Source organism: Callithrix jacchus, chromosome 7 (assembly GCF_049354715.1).
Source record: "Callithrix jacchus isolate 240 chromosome 7, calJac240_pri, whole genome shotgun sequence".
NCBI classification, from domain to species: domain Eukaryota; kingdom Metazoa; phylum Chordata; class Mammalia; order Primates; family Cebidae; genus Callithrix; species Callithrix jacchus.
In genome coordinates, this window is record NC_133508.1 from 32,281,684 (window position 1) to 32,302,622 (window position 20,939).

At 36.3% G+C, this 20,939-nt stretch overlaps 1 protein-coding gene across 1 annotated transcript in view; it reads left to right on the top strand.

Moving 5' to 3' along the window:
• CCDC7 (coiled-coil domain containing 7) overlaps window positions 1-20,939 on the top strand; it is a 467,329-nt gene that overhangs the window by 163,302 nt on the left and 283,088 nt on the right. Inside the window, exons 20-21 of the mRNA XM_078329853.1 lie at window positions 5,775-5,885; window positions 6,601-6,702. Coding sequence (XP_078185979.1) covers window positions 5,775-5,885; window positions 6,601-6,702 — 213 coding nt within the window. The remainder of the gene's footprint in view (window positions 1-5,774; window positions 5,886-6,600; window positions 6,703-20,939) is intronic.

Here is a 20,939-nt window from a genome sequence, read left to right on the forward strand (position 1 = left end):
ATTCATGTAAGGCATATACAATGGTGATGAACTTCCTTAGCTTTTATTTCTCTGAGAAAGTTTTGTTTCTCCCTCATTCTGAAAGACAGCTTTTCTGGGTAAAGTATTTTTGGTTTGAAAATTTTTCCTTAAGCATTTTGAATATATAATCCCATTTACTCTGGTCTGTAGTATATCTGTTGAGAAATCCACTGATAATCATATTTGCACTCTTTGTATGTAATATGTTTCTTATTTTTGTTGCTCTGAGAATTTTTTTCTTTGATTTATGATAGTTTCATTATTATGTTTCTTGGTGAACTGTTCTTTTGGCTGAATTTGATCCAAACCTTTTCACTTCCAGTACATCATTTTTGGCACCTATCCCCAGATTAATAACATTTTCAGCCATTATTTAATTAAATATACTTTTTCTCATTTTCTCTTTCTTTTCCTTCTGCAACTTTTATAATGTGAATTTTTTAGTCATTTGATGGAGTCCCATAATTGCTGTATGCTTTCTTATTATTCAGTATTTTTTCTTTTTGTTCCTCTGACTAGATTGTTTCAAATAGTCTGTCTTTCAGCTCATTCTCTGTTTGAGTCTGCTGTTGAAACTTTCTATTGTATTCTTTCTCTCCAGAATTCCATTTCTTTAGTTACTATTTGTTTATCAAACTTTTTTACTTTATTTTGTATTATTTTAAAATTTGCATTACATTTACTATTAATATATTTTTATAGTTCACTGAACTTCTTTAAGAGCATTATTCTGAATTATCTTTTAGTCATTTTATATATATCCATTTCTTTTGGTTCCATTAGAGGAGGCTTATCAGTTTCTTCTAGAGATATCATGATTTCCAGATTCTATGTAATTTTTGTGTTTTTGTTTGTGCATTTGAGGAAACAGCCCCATCTTCTGACTGTTACAGGTGTTTTTATTTTCAGGCATATACCTTACATATTCAGTCTTCCCCATGATTTTGGAAGGGCCAGCATGTTTAGACCCTACACAGATGAAGTATGTTATCGGTCCTGCTCACAACTGGACACTGCCTTTGCTCTGATGTGAGATGGGGCTGCTAGCTGAGTACTGTGATGGCTTCTGGTCAGTTCCATCACAGGGTGTATTTTCTGGCCATGCAGTTCTGCTCTTGGGATCAGCAACTGAACAAGACTGCAGGTTGGGATTCAAAGTTAAGTGGGGTTAGTGTTAAAAATGTGCAGGACAGGAAGTTATGTTCTTTAGAGATGCACAGTTGAGGATTGCCTCTCTATGAGAATCGAGCCATGGAGCAGACTTTTGGCTGAGTTGAGTGTCTGTTTGACCTCCTAGGTCAAGAAGATCTAGCCCCTACACTTCTTTGAAAGGTGCAAAGATGGGAGTCTTTCTTTCTGTTTAAGGTTGCTGGGTGGGCTTTGTCTCAGTGGAGCCATTGCTTAACTTCCCTGGTCAAACAGTTCTAGCCTCTAGATTTCTCTGAAGTGGGCAGAGGCTATGTCTCCCTACCTTGGCATGGTCATTGATTTGGGCTCTGAGGCTGGATGTGGAGACTAGCTGCCTACAGACTGAAACCAAGTTGAACTTCTCACTTGGCTTCTCTGTGCTTTTAGAGTTTTAGCCATGCTGTTGCTCCCAGTGTATCCTGTGAGGTGAGATTAAAGTGGGCTTTCTGGGAAGTGTCTCAGAATGATAGGGGAGCTGATGACTGCCTCCAGTTCTCCTTTCCCTAGTTATAAACTATAAACCTAGGGAAATCCTCCTTACCTGGTATTTTGCTGACTTTGGGGAGGAGAAGGGACAACATGGTCAAAGTGAGAGCATTCTTTTTACCCTTATAATTTAATTTTCAATTCATTCTGTGGTACATGCAGTTTTCTCAGGCTTGTTTTCAAGTATTGATGTCTCTCAAAAAGATATTCTGGAATTTGACAGTTGTTAGTTGAACTTTCTGTGGGATAATGGAGCCTGAGACTTCCTATTCTGCCATCTTGCTCTGTACGTGTACCAGGCTATTTTTATGACTATGGCTTTATAATATAATTTGAAATTAGGAAGTGTGATGGTTCCTACTATGCTTTCTTTCTCAAATTTGCCTTGGTTATTTGAGGTCTCTTGAGTTTCCATATATATTTTAGAATTTTTTTCTATTTGCATGCAAAATGCTATTGAAGTTTGGTGAAGATTGCATTGAATCTGTAGAATGCTTTGGATAATATGGGTGTTTTAACATTATTAATTTTTCTGATCCATTAACAGGATATTTTTCCATCTATTTGTGTCTTCCCTGTTTTCTTTCTTTGATGTTTTATAGTTTTCAGTGTATAGACTTTTTAACCTTTTTAATTATTTTTTTCCTCAATACTTTATTCTTGTTGGTGCTGTTCAAAATGGGATTGTCACATTAATTCATTTTTTGAATAGTGTGTTGTTGGTGTAAAGAAATACTATTGATTTTTGTGTTGATTTTATATCTTGTAAATGTAATGAACTCATTGATTACTTCTAACAGTTTTTATGGTATTTTTAGTTTTTTAACATATAGGATCATATCTGCAAACAGAGATAATTCACGTCTCATACAATTTGGATTTTATTGGATATAATTTCTCTGGATATAAATTTATATCACATTTATTGATTTGCATATGTTGAACTATCCTTACATCCCTGGGATAAATTCTAGTTGATCTTTTTAATAAGAATGATCTTTTTAATGAGGCAATGACTTTGATTTGCTAGTATTTTGTTAATTTCTGTATCCGCATTCATCAAGGATATTGACCTGTAGTTTTCTCTTCTTATGGTGTTTCTGTCTGACAGTTCCACGTAATGCTGGCCTTATAAAATGAATTTGGAATTATTCTTTCCTCTTTAGTTTTTCAGAAGGGTTTGAGATGGATTGATATTAGTTCTTCTTGAAATGTTTGGTAGAATTCAACAGTGAAACTACCAGGTCTTGGGCTTTTTGTGATGAGAGCCTTTTTAAAATTATTGATTCAATCTCTTTGTTACTGCTTTGTTAAATTTTCTGTTTCTTTCTGATTAAGTCTTAGTAGCTTGCATTTTTTTCTAGGAATTTATACACTTTTTCATATTGTGTATAATTGTTCATTATAGTCTTATATGATTCTTTGTATTCCTGTAGAATCAGTTATATTCTCATTTCTTTCATTTGAGACTTTTTTTTCTTTCTTAGTCTTAGAAATTAGAGAGTGTCAAATTATGCTATTTCCTGGAGAGGTGTGGGATAGAAGCCAGTCCCTGTGGCTTGTGTTGTTAGTTGTGTGTTACATTTCTTCTTTCCATGCCTAGACATTGAGTGGCAGAGTTTATCTCTCAGTCTTTCTGCTCTATACCAAAGATTGGATCTGAGGCATATGCCTGTACTTTTGATCTGACTTCAAAATTTGAACCAGGGGAGATAACTACTGAATATTGATAAGTTTAAAAGTTGCCTCTTTGTTCTTTGTGGTCGAGGAGACTCAGGAGTTTAGAGCTCTGTCAGCTTCCACAGGTAGGTGATTTGAGAGTCAGTTTCTGGGTGAAGGCTGTAAAACTTGGGGTCCTTGATGTTATACAGAAGTGATAAGACATCCTTGTCTTGTTTTTTTACTTTAGTGGAAAGCAGTCACCATTAAGTATGATGCTAGCTATAAAATTCCCTTTTATTTTCAGTTTGTTGAATATTTTTCTAAAGAAAGGATTTGAAGTTTGCTTTTTTCCAACTATTGAGATGATTATAAAGGAAATCATTTATTAGTATCACTTAGTAAATCAATTGATTGATTTTTGGTTTTTAAACCAACACAGCATGGGATTGTTAATTTTCACTCTCATTTTCTTAGTCTTTTTTTAATGTATTTATAAATAAATAAATAAATAAATGTTCTTTCTGCTTACTTTAGATTTATTGTGCTCTTCTTTTTCTTGCTTGTAAGATGGAAGTTTTGTTGGTTGTGGTCTCTTTTCTCTTTCAGTATAAGTTTGCAGCTGTAAATTTCCTCTAAGCATCACTTTAGGTATATCCCATAAGTTTTTGTGTGGTGTGTTTTTGTTTTTTCTTCTTCTTTTTTTTTTTTTTTTAAGATAGAGTTTCACTCTTGTTACCCAGGCTGGAGTGCAAGGCGCTATCTTGGCTCACTGCAACCTCCGCCTCCTGGATTCAGGCAATTCTCCTGCCTCAGCCTCCTGAGTAGCTGGGATTACAGGCACGCACCACCATGCCCAGCTAATTTTTTGTATTTTTAGTAGAGATGGGGTTTCACCATGTTGACCAGGATGGTCTCGATCTCTTGACCTCATGATCCACTGCCTCGGCCTGCCAAAGTGCTGGGATTTTATAGTCTCTCTTATGATTTTTTCTTTGGCCCATTGGTCATTTAGGATAGTGTTGTTTAAATTTCACTTATTTATGAATTCCTTACATCTCCTCCTGTTATTGATTTCTAATGTCATTTCATATAGATTGAAGAATATCTTTTGTATGAGTTTAATACTATTAAATTTATCAAGGATTGATTTATATCCTAACATATTACATATCTTAGAGATTTCCAAGTATATTACAGAACAACATGTATTTGTATTCTGTTGGATGCAGTCTTCTATCAGTATCCATAGACTTCCAAAGAGCTCTACTTACTTTGTCATATTGTTCAATTCTATTTTCTTCTTGATCTAATGCTTAGTTGTTTAGTCTATTACTTAAAGTGGGATATTGAAGCCTCCACCTATGATTGTTATAGTGTCTATCTGTAATTGCCAACAATTGGGCATGAGAAATCACACACAGGATTTTAACCTGGAGTAGGACTCCTCAATTTTCACACACACACATATTCATACACACGTTCTTATATTCACATACATACATATACATACAAATAAGCATATTTAGAAATCATGAGTTTTCCTGGACATCTTCAATTCCAGTTTATCCTCTCAGGTCTTGTTCTTGCCTTCCTTCATTTTGTGCATATTTATTTTCTTTTCCACAGCATAAACCTGACTGAACATTAATAACACATGTACTCATTTGCTTTATTCTCTAATGCTCCTCAATTTGTTCTAGAATTGCTTTGCTCATAGGACTCAGAAAAACAAATTTACTAAAAATATTTTGTGATTTTATTTGCACCCTACTCTCTTGACCAAGACTGAGGATATTTGTCAAGTTTGTATTCACAGATTACTTGAATTAATGCTTTGTTATTTCCCTCAGTAGGTTCACTTATTTCTTTGAGTTATAGTTTCCCTTTCTAATTCTATTGATTTTGCTTTACCCATATATATGTATATATATATGTTTTGGAATTGTGCATTAACTTACTTCCCAAAATGAAAAATAAACAAAAGGTATACTTAGAGCATTTCATTCCTCCTGTATCTCTTCTTTCTGTATTTCTCTGTTACAGGTAACTGTATATATTGTTTTCTGGTTTATTTTTCTTACATTACAATTCATGAAGGTAATTTTCTATTTCAATATTTTTCTTCATCTCCTTTTCATTCTTATCTAAAGAGTAGCATTCCAGATATGCATTTTTTGTTTTCATTTGTTTATTTGCTTTCTTCCTATTTAACATTATGCCTGGAAATAATAAAACAGCAACATACACCTATTAAAACTTCTCACATTTTTCATGTGAGATCTAGCTTTATGGTAATTTACTCATGACTTTATGAGAATGAGAGAAAATGCTACTGTGCACATGTTTAAAATGTGAGATATAGAGACTTAATAGATCTCTTTCTTTATTTAGTAGACTAAATAACTCTTTTTATGTAGCTGACAGTGAAGTCTCAGATGAAAATCTTATGGTTGAAAATAAAGATTCAGTAACAAAAGTCCAAATAGAACAAATGAAACAAAGAACTTATAGTATGGAAAGACACAAGGGTGAGTATAATAATTATAGATAGCTTTATGCTCTTTTAAGTTAACTCATCAGAAGGTCTTTTTTTCTTTGGGTCATGATATTTGAACATATAATTTGTAGAAATTTTGTTTCTGAACATACATGTGAATACTGCAAAATAGGGAACAAAAGTGCAAGTTTCGATACTTTTGATTGCTATTTGTATGGTCAATAACTACTATGTAACAAGATTGCCTTCACACACATTTATGGAAATTATTCATGAGAATTTTCTTTTTTTTTTTTTTTGAGACAGAGTTTCGCTCTTGTTACCCAGGCTGGAGTGCAATGGCACGATCTTGGCTCACTGCAACCTCCGCCTCCTGGGTTCAAGCAGTTCTCCCCCCTCAGCCTCCTGAGTAGCAGGGATTACAGGCACGCGCCACCATGCCTAGCTAATTTTTTGTATTTTTAGTAGAGATTGGGTTTCACCATGTTGACCAGGATGGTCTCGATCTCTTGACCTCGTGAACCACCCACCTCGGCCTCCCAAGGTGCTGGGATTACAGGCTTGAGCCACCGCGCCCGGCCTTATTCATGAGAATTTTCTACTTCACATCCATGGTCTATTTTTAACAAATAGCTCACTGCTGTAACTTCCTAGTCCTATTCTTTTAACTTTTCACAAATGAGAGGACATGTTGCTGTTACTTGACATATACAGAAGTTTTATCATAAATCTGATTTTCTATTTAGTGACTCTTATAACCCCGCAATCGCCTGAGGATGTGGTTTTAGTTTCAAGAAGCCAATCTCAAACTAAAAATCTTGACGCTACCAGAAATGAGAGTTTTCATTGTAAGTAGTAAGTTTAAAATGTTATAAAATGTTTTTTAATTATTTAGTATATACTTGTAGATCTTTACTGTTGTCTCTGTAATTACTGAATTAGATGTGTTAATTTTTCCACTATGATTGTGAATTTCTTTGTTCCTTTTCATAATAGCTTTTACTTTATATCTTATGAAATTTTGTTGTTAATGTACATATAAAATTAAAATTAACAGTCTTACTGGAAGAAAGAAACTTTTGTCCTAATGAAGGCCAGGCCATGAAAACCTATAAGAAGTTTTAAATATATACTGGAAGCCCTAAGCCAGCCACATGATACACACATGACTATTCCCAAATTTTACTCATACTTCACTGCACTATGTCCCAATCGGCTTTTGTAACACAGTACAGTAAGTCCTTACGTAATGGCATCAGTAGGTTCTTGGAAACTGACATTTTAAGTGAAACAATATACCGCAGGTCCTTGAATTGTTTAGTTCACTGTTGTTTGGTTACAATGGGAATCAGAAAAAAATCGATACCATTATATGCCATTTTGCTTAAAGTCACAATTTCACAGAACCAATTAATGATGTTAAGTGAGGTCTTACTCTGTACTAGGCATCCACAAACAAAATCAATCTTCATTTGCATATATATTAGCCGGGTCATGCTGCGATAACAAAATCCCATAGGTTGGATGACTTAAACGGAAACTTATTTTCTCAGTCTGGAGGCTAAGATGCCAGGGGATTTTATTTCTGATGAGGGCTCTCTTCCTGACTGGCAGACAGGTGCTGCCTTATTGTGTCCTCATATTATCTTCCCTTGGTGCTTATGTGCAGGGTAGGGATGGGGAAAGGGGAAGAGAGATTGAGCTCTCTTTTGTCTCTTATAAGGACACTGATCCTGTAGAATCAGGGCCCTGCCCTTATTACCGCATTTAACCTTATTTCCTTAGTGGTCCTATCCCCAAATACAGCAACACTAGGCTTTTAAGGTTTCAACATATGAATTTATGGGTGATACATTTAGTCTAAACATGTAAGCTGAAACTTCTTTACCATTTCTTAAATTGACAATTTTAAACTGAGAGGTGACTACTTTATCATTTTTATAGTTTTTGTTTGTTTGCTTTAAAAACTATCATGTGGCTGGGCATGGTGGCTCAAGCCTGTAATCCCAGCACTTTGGGAGGCCGAGGCGGGCGGATCACCAGGTCAAAAGATCGAGACCATCCTGGCCAACATAGTGAAACCCTGTCTCTACTAAAAATACAAAACTTAGCTGGGTGTGGTGTCGTGCACCTGTAGTCCCAGCTACTCGGGAGGCTGAGACAGAAGAATTGCTTGAAGCCAGGAGGCGGAGGTTGCAGTGAGCCGAGATTGTGCCACTGCACTCTATCCTGCCACCTGGCAGCAGAGCAAGACTCTGTCTCAAAAAAACAAACAAACAAAAAAAACTATCATGTCTCCCTATAATCCCAGCACTTTGGAAGGTAAAGGTGAGTGGATTTCTTGAAGCCAGGAATTCAAGACCAACCTGGGCAATGAAGTGAGACCCTCATAGCTACAAAAACAAAAAACCCAAAACAGAATGAGAACTATCACATTTGCTATTCATGTAACTCCACCAACTTTCTTCTTATTGGTATTTGCATGATACATTTTATTTTTCATCCTGGTAACTTAACATTCCTGTATCTTTGTATTTTTTTCTATATCTCTTATATAAAGCTTATAGTTGTATATTTTTCAAATTCAGTCTAATATTTTTGTCTTTTAATTAGCACTCATAATCACATTTAGTCCTATTATTGATATTTCTGTTTGAGTATACCATTTTCTTTCTGCTTCCTATTTTCTCTGCCTGATAATTTTTTTTACTCCTTATGCTCTGTTACTTAATATCATTACATATTTTTTCCTTGTACAAATGATACCAAATATTTTAAACTCTATTCTACAGTACCTCTGTGTATCTAAAAAGTAGCATAAAGCTTATACTTCAACTAGATGGTCTCTATTAATAGTTTATTACCACAAAGTGTGATTTGCTTATCTTGTGTGAAGTGAGACAGTATTATTTAGTCATATTTTGCCTTAAACTTAAAACTGTTAGAAGAAAAAGACTCAACAGTAAATATAATAATGAATGCTATGAAATTACTTTTGATTAAAGTTATTTTTGAATAAATTAAGCAGAATTTGGTTTATGGATGTGTATCATGTTAGGACTGCACAACCCATCCATTACACTGTATTATTTATTTTTTGATTTCCTTTCATTTTTTGATCTGATATTTACTAAGAGAGGCATGTTGAATTCTCCTATTATTTTGGATTTATCTATTTATTCTTATAGTTTTGTCTTCTTTTTAAATGCTGCTTATGTTATTGGTGCATATGTATAAAAATACCATATTTCTGGCAAATTCAGCTGTTTCATTTTGTGAAAGCAACCATTTGAATCTCTGGTAAGGTCATTTGCCTTAAATGCTATCATGTCTGACATTGACATACTATGGTGATTTATTTTTGTTAATGTATATGTTGTGTATGTCTTTTCATCTACTTATTTTCTATCTTTCTGTATTTTTATAATTTACTGATGTGGTTTACAAATCATTTATAGTTAGATATCTTACAAATCTAGTGTGAATGTCTTTTTTTTAGTTTCTAGAACATGTTTGAATGTTTTAATTTAAAATTATTATAATTATTGACATATTTGGATTTAAATATTTTGAGCTGATTTTTGTCTTTTTTACCCAGTCCATGTTTTCTGCTCTTCATTTTTTTCTTTATGTTGGAATTTTTTATTTCATTCTGATTTTTCAATCAATTATATCTGTTTTAAAATGTTAAAATTTTTAAAAAAGATTAATACTCTTAGAAAAATAAAATTGACCTTCAACTTTTCTTTTGAGGCAGAGTTTCGCTCGTTACCCAGGCTAGAGTGCAATGGCATGATCTGTGCTCACCACAACCTCTGCCTCCTGGGGTCAGGCAATTCTCCTGCCTCAGCCTCCTGAGTAGCTGGGATTACAGGCACGCGCCACCATGCCCAGCTAATTTTTTGTATTTTTAGTAGAGACAAGGTTTCACCATGTTGACCAGGATGGTCTCGATCTCTTGACCTCGTGATCCACCCGCCTCGGCCTCCCAAAGTGCTGGGATTACAGGCTTGAGCCACTGCGCCTGGCTGACTTTCAACTTTTTAAGTGTAGGTAGTATATGAAGTAGTAAGAATATTTCCACATTCTTTCAATAAAAGCACTTTCATAATTTTTACATGTAACCTCATAGTTTATTTTGAAAATTAGTCTTTTTTTAATCATTGAATTGTCATTTGCTTAAATTTTTATAAAAAAGAATGGAAACTTTGATTTCTGGTGTATTTTAACAATTAAGAGGATTCACAATAAAGCAGTGTCACATTTCAGTATAGTCTAAGCCTCTCTCTTTTTATTTAAGATTTTAGTTTATAATTAACACATAATAATTCTTCATATTCATGGGTACAATATGACATTTTAGTCCATATATTCATAGTATAATAATTGAATCAGGGTAATTGCCATATATATTGCTAGAATTTATCTTTTTTTGTGGTAATAACATTAAAATTCTTCTTGTCTAACTATCTTGAATTACACACTACAATGGTATTTGCTGTAGTACTTTATTATGTAACCGAGCACTAAAACTTATTCATGTCTAATTGTAACTGTGTATCCATTAACAAGTCACTTACAGTTCCTCTTCCCTCAGCCCCTCTGTAGGCTCTGATAAGCACTATTCTTCTATTTTTATGAAATTAACTTTTTTAGATTCCACATATGAGTGACATCATGTGGAGTTTGTCTTTCTTGCCTTTGGTTGCCGGTTCACTCTAATGATTGTTTCTTTTGCTGTACAGAGCTCTGAAGTTTAATTAGATTCCATTTGTCTATTCTTGCTTTTGTTGCCATTGCTTTTGGTGTTTTAGTCATGAAGTCCTTGCCTATGCCTATGTGCTGGATGGTTTTGCCTAGGTTTTCTTCTAGGGTTTTTATAGTGTTAGCTCTTATGTTTAAGTCCTTAATCCATCTGGAGTTAATTTTAGTGCAAGGTGTCAGGAAGGAGTTCAGTTTCTGCTTTCTGCACATTGCAAGCCAATTTTCTCAACACTATTTATTGAAGAGGGAATCCTTTCCCCATTGCTTGTTTTTGTCAGGTTTGTCAAAGATTAGATGGTTGTAGATGTATAGCATTGCTCCGGAGGCCTCTGTTCTGTTCCATTGGTCTATGTCTCTGTTTTGATACCAGTACCATGCTGTTTTGATTACTGTTGCCTTGTAGTCTGGAAGTGTGATGCTGCCAGCTTTGTTCTTTTTGCTTAGGATTGTCTTGGCTATGTGTGCTCTTTTTTGGTTCCATATGAAGTTTAAAATGGTTTTTTCCAGTTCTGTGAAGAAGATCATTGGTAGTTTGATGAGGATAGCATTGAATCTATAAATTACTTTTGGCAGTATAGCCATTTTCACAATATTGATTCTTCCTAACCATGAGCATGGAATGTTTTTCTATCTGTTTGTGTCCTTTCTTATTTCCTTGAGCCGTGGTTTGTAGTTCTCCATGAAGAGATCCTTTACCTACTTGTTATTTTATTCTTGGGTATTTTATTCTTCTTGTAGCTATTGTGAAAGAGGTTTCCTCTTGATTTGGCTCTCTGTTATTGGTGTATAGTAATGCTTGTGAGTTTTGTACATTGATTTTCTATCCTGAAACTTAGCTGAAGTTGCTTATCAGCTTAAGGAGAGTTTGAGCTGAGACAATGGGGTCTTCTATATATACAATCATGTCATCTGCAAATAGGGACAATTTGACTTCTTCCTTTCCTAAATGAATACCCTTTATTTCTTTTTCTTACCTGATTGCTCTGGCTAGAACTTTCAATACTATATTGAATAAGAGTGGTGAGAGAGGGCATCCTTGTCTAGTGCCAGATTTCAAAGGGAATGCTTCCTGTTTTTGCCCATTCAGTATGATATTGGCTGTAGGTTTGTCATAAATAGCTTTTATTATTTTGAGATACGTTCCATCAATACCTAGCTTATTGAGAGTTTTTAGCATAAATGGCTGTTGAGTTTTGTTGAAGGCCTTCTCTGCATCTGTTGAGGTAATCGTGGTTTTTGTCTTTGATTCTGTTTATGTGGTAGATTATGTTTATGGACTTGCATATATTGAACCAGCCTTGCATCCCCGGGGTTAAGCCTACTTGATCATGATGGATAAAATTTTTGATGTGCTGTTGCAATCGGTTTGCCAGTATTTTATTGACGATTTTGGCATCTATGTTCATCATGGATATGGGCCTGAAGCTTTCTTTTCTGTTGAGTCTCTGCTGGTTTTTGGTAGTTTCAAAAAATGATTTGGGAAGGATTCCCTCTTTTTGTATTGTTTGGAATAGTTACAAAAAGAATGGTACCAGCTTCTCTTCATATGTCTGGTAGAATTCGGCTGTGAACCCATCTGAACCTGGACTTTTTTTGGGTGGCAGACTCTTAATTGCTGCCTCAACTTCAGACCTTGTTATTGGTCTATTCAGGGTTTCAACTTCTTCCTGGTTTAGTCTTGGGATGATGCAAGTGACAAGGAACTAATCCATTTCTTCCAGGTTTACTGGTTTATGTTCTGAGAGTTGTTTGTAGTAATCTCTTATGGTAGTTTGTATTTCTGTGGAATCGGTGGTGATATCCCCTTTATCATTTTTTATAGCATCTATTTGATTCTTCTCTCTTTTCTTTTTTATTAATCTGGCTAGTGATCTATTTTGTTGATCTTTTAAAAAAACCAGCTGCTTGATTTATTGATTTTTTCAAGGGTTTTTTGCATCTCTATCTCTTCAGTTCTTGATCTTAGTTATTTCTTGTCTTCTGCTAGCTTTTAAGTTTTTTTGGTCTTGCTCCTCTAGCTCTTTCAACTTCAATGATAGGGTGTTGATTTTAGATCTTTCCTCACTTCTCATGTGGGCATTTATTGCTATAAATTTTCCTCTAGACACTGCTTTGAATGTGTCCCAGAGATTCTGGCACATTGTGTCCTCATTCTCATTGGTTTCAAAGAAAGTCTTTATTTCTGCCTTAGTTTCTTTGTTTATCCAGTCGACATTCAAGAGCCAGTTGCTCAGTTTCCACGAAATTGTGCAGTTCTGAGGTACTTTCTTAATCCTGAGATCTAATTTGATTGCACTGTGGTCTGAGAGACGGTTTGTTATAATTTCTGTTCTTTTGCATTTGCTGAGGAGTGATTTACTTCCAATTATGTAGTCAATTTTGGAGTAAGTGTAATGCAGTGCTGAGTACAATGTATATTCTGTGGCTTTAGGGTGGGGAGTTCTATAGATGTCTATTAGTTCCACTTGTTCCTGTTCTGTGTTCAAGTCCTGGATATCCTTATTGATTTTCTGTCTCATTGATCTGTCTAATGTTGACAATGGAGTGTTAAAATATCCCACTCTTATTGTGTGGGAGTGTAAGTCTCTTTGTAGGTCATTAAGAATTTGCTTTATGTATCTGGGTGCTCCTGTATTGGGTACATATATATTTAGGATAGTTAGCTCTTCTTGCTGTATTGCCTTTCACCATTATATGATGCCTTTCTTTGTCTCTTTTGATGTTTGTTGATTTAAAGTCCATTTTATCAGAGACTAGAATTGCAACCCCTGTTTTTTTTGTTTGCTTGGTAGATTTTCGTCCATTCCTTTATTTTCAGTCTATGTGTGTCTTTGCGTGTGAGATGGGCCTCCTGAATACAGCACACCAGTGGGTCTTGATTTTTTACCCAGTTTGCCAGTCTGTGTCTTGATTGGGGCATTTCGGCCATTTACATTTAACCAGAGTATTGTTATGTGTGAATTTGATCCTTCCATTTTGTTACCAGTTGTTTGTTTTGCCCATTGGTCGACACAGTTTCCTGATTGCCTGGTCCGTCTTTGCCATTTGGTTCCTTTTTTCAGTGGCTGGTCTGGTTGCTTTTTCCTGTGTTTAGTGCTTCCTTCAGGAGCTTTTGTAAGGCAGGTCTGGTGGCGATGAAACCTCTCAATAATTGCTTGTCCATAAAGGATTTTATTTCTCCTTTACTTACACAGCTTAGTTTGGCTGGATATGAGATTCTGGGTTAAAGTTCGTTTCTTTAAGCATGTTGAATATTGGCCGGACTCTTTTCTGGCTTGTAGGGTTTCTGCCAAGAGATCTGCTGTGAGTCTGATGGTCCTTCCTTTGTGGGTGACCCAACCTTTCTCTCTGGCTGCCCTTAGCATTTTTTCCTTCATTTCAACCCTGGTGAATCTGACCATTATGTGTCTTGGGGTTGCTCTTCTTGAGGAGAGTCTCTGTGGTGTTCTTTGTATTTCCCATATTGGAATGTTGGCCTGCTTTGTTAGGCTGGGGAAGTTCTTCTGGATAATATCCTGAAGAGTGTTTTCTAGCTTGGATTCATTTCCCCATCCTCTTCAGGTACATTGATCAAGCGTAGATTAGGTCTTTTCACATAATCCCATATTTCTTTGAGGTTTTCTTCATTACTTTTCACTCTTTTTTCTCTTCTCATTTTATTTTTTTGGGTTGATCTTCAATCTCTGATATCTTTTTTTCTGCTTGTTCAATTCGGCTATTGAAACTTGTGTATGCTTCGCAAAGTTCTCGTGCTATGTTTTTCAGCTCCATCAAGTCATTTATGTTCTTCTCTAGGCTGGTTTTTCTAGTTAGCCTTTCGTCTAATCTTTTTACAAGGTTTTTAGTTTCTTTGCATTCGGTTAAAACATGTTGTTTTAGCTCAGAGAAGTTTGTTATTACCCATCTTCTGAAGCTTGCTTCTGTCAGCTCGCCAAAATCATTTTCTGACCTATTTTGTTACCTTGCTGGTGAGTTGTTGTGATCTCTCTGGGGAGGAGAGGCATTCTGGACTTTGAATTTTTTATCCTTTTTGTGCTGGTTTATTCCCATGTCTGTAGATTTATCTTTGATCTTTAAAGTTTGTGATTTCTGGTGGGATCTCTGAGTGGACGTTCTTTCTGTTAAAATTGGGTTTATTTCTCCTGTATTAGGCTTTTTTTTTCAACGCAGGTGTCAGTGTGCCACTTGAGACAGTCTGTCTGTTGTCTGACTGTGGAGGCGCTGCTGGTCTGTCTCAGTCTCAGCTAGGTTGCTGTTTATTCTTTGCCTGGTTTCTGCTTATGCCAGTCGGATTAGCCCCACCTTCCTGTTGGAGGGCTTCTTTCCCTCTGCCGAACCTGTTACCCGGATAGCACTCTGTCTGATATGTTAACTGTGAAACTCTCCCAGGAAAGGGATTCCAGTTGCTGGATCTTGTAGGAGTGGGGGCTGTCTGGCCGTATTCCCCTCCCTGCTTTCAACTCTCTCTTCTGTGGGCTAGGCAGTTCCTTTTTGCAAGCTTTCTCAGTGCTGATCCAAGTCTCTGCCCTGGTCTGCACTGACAAGGCACTGGGCAGCCATGGCTGCCATCCAGGGCTGTTGCCTGAGTCTGCAACTTGGAGCAGGTGGGGTTTTCCTGGTCTGTGTTCTGCCAAAGTCAGAGTCACCACACTGTCTTCCAGAATGGTTGAACTAATTTACACTCCAACCAACAGTGTAAAAGTATTTCTTTTTCTCCACAAACTTGCCTGTTATTCTTTGACATTTTAATAATAGCCGTTCTGACAGACTTGAGATGGTATTCATTTTGGTTTGGATTTGCATTTTTTTAATGATTAGAGATATTGAAACTTTTTTCATGTTTGTTGGCCATGTGTATATCTTATTTTGAGAAGTGTTTGTTAATGTCCTTTGCCCATTTTTTAATGTTATTTTATGTTTGTTGCAGCACTATTTTTAATAGCAAAGTCATGGAATCAACCTAAATACCTGTCAATGACAAATTCAGTAAACAAAATGTGGTACATATTATCATGGATTACTACACAGTCATAAAAATGAACCAGATTACATCCTTTTGCAGGGGTATGGATGCAGTTGGAAACCATTATCCTCAGCTAACTAACACAGGGACAGAAAACTGGATACTACAGGTTCTCATTTATAAGTGAGAGCTGAGAATACATGGATATATGGTTGCCAACAACACATACTGGCCACCTGTAGGAGGTGTGGGGAGAGAGAAGGCATCAGGAAGAATAGCTAATGGATTCTGGGATTAATACCTGGGTAATGGAATAATCTGTGCAGCAGCCACCATGACACACATTTATCTATGTAACAAACCTGTATATCCTGCACATGTGCCCCTGAACTTAAAATAAAATTTGAAGAAAAATAAAGAATATAGGTCCCCAATCTTTTCTGTCTTTTAAGATTTATGCTGAAAGGTCTGCTGCTAGCCTGATGGAATGAATTCCTTCTCTAGGTGACTGCCACTTCCTCTCTAGCTGCCTCTGAGAGTTTTTCTTTTGCATTCATTTTGATGAATCTGATGACTAATTGCCTTGGGAATGGTCATCTTATATAGTATCTCACTGAGGTTCTCTGTATTTCTTGATTTGCATATTGACCTCTGTAGCAAGATTAGGAAAATATTTGTGGACTGTATCCTCAAGTATATTTTTCAAGTTTCTTATTTTCCTCTCAGGAATGCCAATGAATTGTAAATTTTGCCTTATTATGTAATCCCATATTTCTGGGATGTTTTGTTCATTTTTCTTATTTTTTTCCTTTATTTTTGTCTGACTGAGTTGATTCATAGAACCAGTCTTCAATCTCTGATATTCTTTCCTCAATTTGGCCTATTCTGCTGTTGATACTTCTGATTGTATTATGAAATTCTTGTGAGCTTTTCAGCTTAGGAAGTTCAGTTTGGTTTTCTTAAAAAGGGAATTTTGTCATGCAGCTCTTGAACTATTTTAGTGGATTGCTTGGCTTTCTTGGATTGAGTTTCAACTTTCTTCTTGATCTTGATGAACTTCTTTGCCATCAAGATAATGAATTACACATCTGTAAATTCAGTCAATCCAGATTGGTTATGAACCTTTACTAAGGAAGGAGTGGGCTCATTTGGAGGCAAGGTGACCCTCTGGATTTTTGAATTGCCAGGGTCCTTGTGCTGATTTGTTCTCATTGGAGTGGACTAGTATTCTTTTCATTGTGTTGTAAATTGTGTATAGTCCATTGGCTTTGCTTCTGGAAGTTTTAGAGGGCTAAGGTTCTGTGTAGGATCTTTGTTGTAAAATTCTTGTTGTTGGTATCACAGGGGGGAGAATTACTAAAGTGATATTTGGTGTTATAGTTTGGGTTGCCATACGGTAGATGGTGCTTGAGAGCAATGAGCAGTAGATGGGCTCTTAACCTTAAACACATTTCCTGTGTGCATCTTCACATTTGTAGCTGTGTTCTGCCATGTGAGGAGGAGAGAGGTAACTCCTTCACCAGGCTTGCCCATGAGCACTGGGAGAATCACTGCCAATCAAACACTGGCAATATACCCACAATTTTGTTGTTGTCATCATTGTTAGATCTTTTGGGCCACAGGGCTCCCTTGGGGAGAGGTCTGGTGGATAAACAGGCAACACCCTTTCTGGACCAACCTTGTGGAGGAAGGTATGTCTAGGTCTCATGCCAGCTTGTGAGCCTGTACCACTCAGTTCTCTCAGTTTTTTGAGAGTGTAGGCTTCTATCCTGTTCAAGTACCAAGCACAAATCTCAGCTCAACCCTCCTGAGCCACAGGCTAGAGCCCAAGGGCTCTAGTATCTGCTTGCAGCTCCCTCCTCCAGGCCCTCGGAGATGGGTTGTAGGTGCATTGTGGACTCTGAAGGGCTTCAGGATGCCAAAAGGCACTCAGATGGACCAAAACACTCAGGCTGGGCAGTGGAGGTTGCAATATGTACATTCTCTTATGGGAGAGTGAGAGAGGGTTCCTGGGAGGGGCTTGCAGGCAGGTGGCCTGCAGGTCAGATGTACCTCAGTCTTACAGGGAAGCAGGTCCTGTTTTCTCTTTGGTGGTTAGCTGCTTTCAGAGCCCCTCAGAAGGAGACAGGTGTCCCTTGGGATGGATGCCTATGGCTGAGCTCTACTGGGGCTGACCTGTGCTCAAGGGTCCTCAGCTTTGCACCTGCTGCAGCTCTGTGTCCATCTAATCTTCAGGGAAATCTCCCCTCCCAGCTCACACATCGATGTGGGAGTGAGATCCTCTGCAATTAGGATCTCAGCAGTTTGCAGTAAGATTGAGCAGTATTCCAGTCTCTTACAGGCACAATTTTGTGCTTGGGAAACAGATGGAATGCTCAGGTGCTCCAAGTTGGACTTCCAGCTTCCTCCCTATTCAGCCTCAGCTTGTGAGTCTTTTCTCCATCCACATGTGGTGTTTTCTGTCCAACGATTTGTTCAAATTTGTTGTTACAGTCAAAATCATGAATTCTATCTGTGGGAGCAGCAGTTCTTGGTTGCATCTAGTCAATTGTTTAGGAAAATGTAAGAGTTAAAGAAAAAGGAAAGAATCATGAAAAATGGTTCAACATTCAAAGACAGGTTTATTTTGGAGAATAAACCAGAGAGGGGTTTCTGGCTGATTTTGGACAGGAGCATTGTCTCCTACAGACTAAGAGTATTTAAGGGTTCAGGACAAGAGAGCTTATCGTAGGCTAGGAATGTTTCTGTATGGAGGAGAAGTTTATTGCAGGATTGGAATATCTCTGGTTGGAGGGGAGGTTATCCTGGGGCTGACATCTCTCTGGCCGGAAGAGGGGTTATCTTAGGGCTGGCATGTCTCTGGTAGGGGAGGGATTTATCTTAGGGTTGAAATGTTTCTCATTTGAGATGTCATTTGTGGTTTTTGGTCATGCTGACATTAGCCATTAGGCTGATGCAGTTTGGGTTGGATTTAGGTGTTTTTTTTTTTTTTTTTTTTTTTTAACTAAGGGGAACTTTAAAATGGCAGTGCTTGTCTAAGATGGCAGTGCTTCTGCTCTGTCAGAAAAATCTCCAGTGTTTCTTTGTTTTTGTTTTTTGTCTGGATGATCTGAAATTGTAGTGTTGAATTCCCCTCCTATTATTGTATCACACTCAATCTCTTTTAGTTTGTTAATATTTGCTTTATATATTTAGGTGCTCCAGTGTTCTGTGTGCATATATTTATAATTGTTATATCCTTCTATTGTATTGATCCCCTTATCATAATATAATGGCTTGATTTATATTGTTTAAAATAATTTTTATCTTAAAGTATATTATATCTTATACAAATATAGCTACTCCTGCTCTTTTTTGGTTTTCCTTTGGTTGGAAAATCTTTTTTTATCCCCCTGCACCCCCATTTTTTTTGAGTCTATGCATGTTTGTGGGAGGGATGTGAGACTGCACTTTCTGCTCTCTTTAATGAATCTTTTCTTGTTATTATGTTAAAACCAGGAACTGTGACCGCTCACCTAATTCCTTTAGTTCTCTTGAAGATGTTTTCTTGCTTGAGAGTCATTCAATTTGATGTTCCTGTGAATCAGTAGGGTTTTTCTTCCGTCTTCCTCTGACAATGCTGTCTCAAAGCCTTTCTTCTTATAGCTGAGGAAATGGGTGAGTTTTTTTAACCTAAGGAAAAATCTTATACCTGAATATAAAATTTGAAACTCAAAAAGCCCATCTCCAATTACAAATGTTAAAATTTCTAGAAAAATGTATATGACAGTTTGACTATGATACATATGTGTGGATTTCTATGAGTTTATTTTTAAGTTTATGAAACTTCTTGATGTGAGGATTAATGCTTTGACAAAATTTGGGAACTTATAATTCACTATTTCTTAAATAAATTTTTTCTTCTCTTCATCTCTTCTCTGTCTGGAATGCCCATTATGCATATGTTGGTACACTTGGGTGGTATTACGCCAATTTCTGAGGCTCTGTTAATTTTTTAAATTCCTTTTTCTTTATGTTTCTTTGACTAGGTAATTTCTACATATTTGTCTTTAATTTCACTCATTTTTTTGCCTTTTAAAATATGCCTTTGATTTCATCTTTCCATTTCAGTTATTGTGGTTTTCAACTCTATAATTTCTATTTGGTTACTTTGGTGACTTTATATCATGCTATTGATATTATTCACAGTGAGATATTATTACACTTTAAAAAATTCTTTAGATATGATTCCCTTTAGTTATTTGAATAGTTTTATAATAGCTGATTACGAATCTTTGTTTAGTAAGTCCAACATCTGTGCTTCTTCAGGGAGAGCTTTTATTGATTGATCTACTTTTCTTTTGTGTATTGGCTATCTTCTTGTTTCTTTGCATGTCTGATAATTTATTGTTTAAATTTTAAATAATGTGATGTGAAATTCTGAAAATTGGATTACTTTTTTCCCCAGGGTTGGTTATTTTGCTCTTTTTGTTATTTGTTTGATCAGTGCATTTCTTGGACTAGTTTTCTGAAGTTTATATTCTCTGTTGTTTGCAACTACTAAAGTCTGGTGAGTTAGCTTAATGATCAGCTAATGACTAGACAGAGATTTCCGTATATTTATTGAATTAATGTCTCTCACCCTGGTAGAGAGGCTTCCTGTGTGTCTTGAGACATGCTTTTAATACTGAGGTAAGAAGTTTGTAACTCTGCCTTAGCCTTAATTTTCTGTTTGCTAAGAACCTCAAGGTCAGTTAGAGGTGAGAGATTTGGGAATATTTATGTTTTTTAAAACCTGTACACAGCCCTATGTATGTGTTTTATCTATTAGATTCCCTGTAACATGTCAGAGCTTTATAGATCCACCCCTTATGGACATCACATTTCCTGGAATTTTTCTTTTTGAGGTTTTGATGGTCAGCCCCACCTTGTAATGCTACATCATACACCTACTATGTTAAGCAGTTACCACTGATTGTTTTTGACAAATGCCCTAGGGTTAGGGATATTCTGCACAAAGGAAACTCTAAGTTAGGTCAAATAAATATATATGTTGACTGTGCATCTTCTCAGGAAGCTGGCAGATACATCATCAAATAGTAGTTATTCTCTAGGAATGGTGCTTTTAGGGACTTTCAAACTTATTTTGCCCTCTCTAGTGGTTGTTAGGCAGCTAGATTTTACTGCTATTGTAGTTGTGAGGCTGTTGGTTGACTGTGCTACCAAGGACTAGAAAGAGGGGAATGGAATAAGAGCATATTAACATGCTAACTGTTACAAAGATCAGCCATTAAAAAAAATGTATTTGTTCTATAATGACTGTACACATATTTTCAATTCCACCAACATTGTACAAGGGTTCTCTTTCTCCAGATTCTC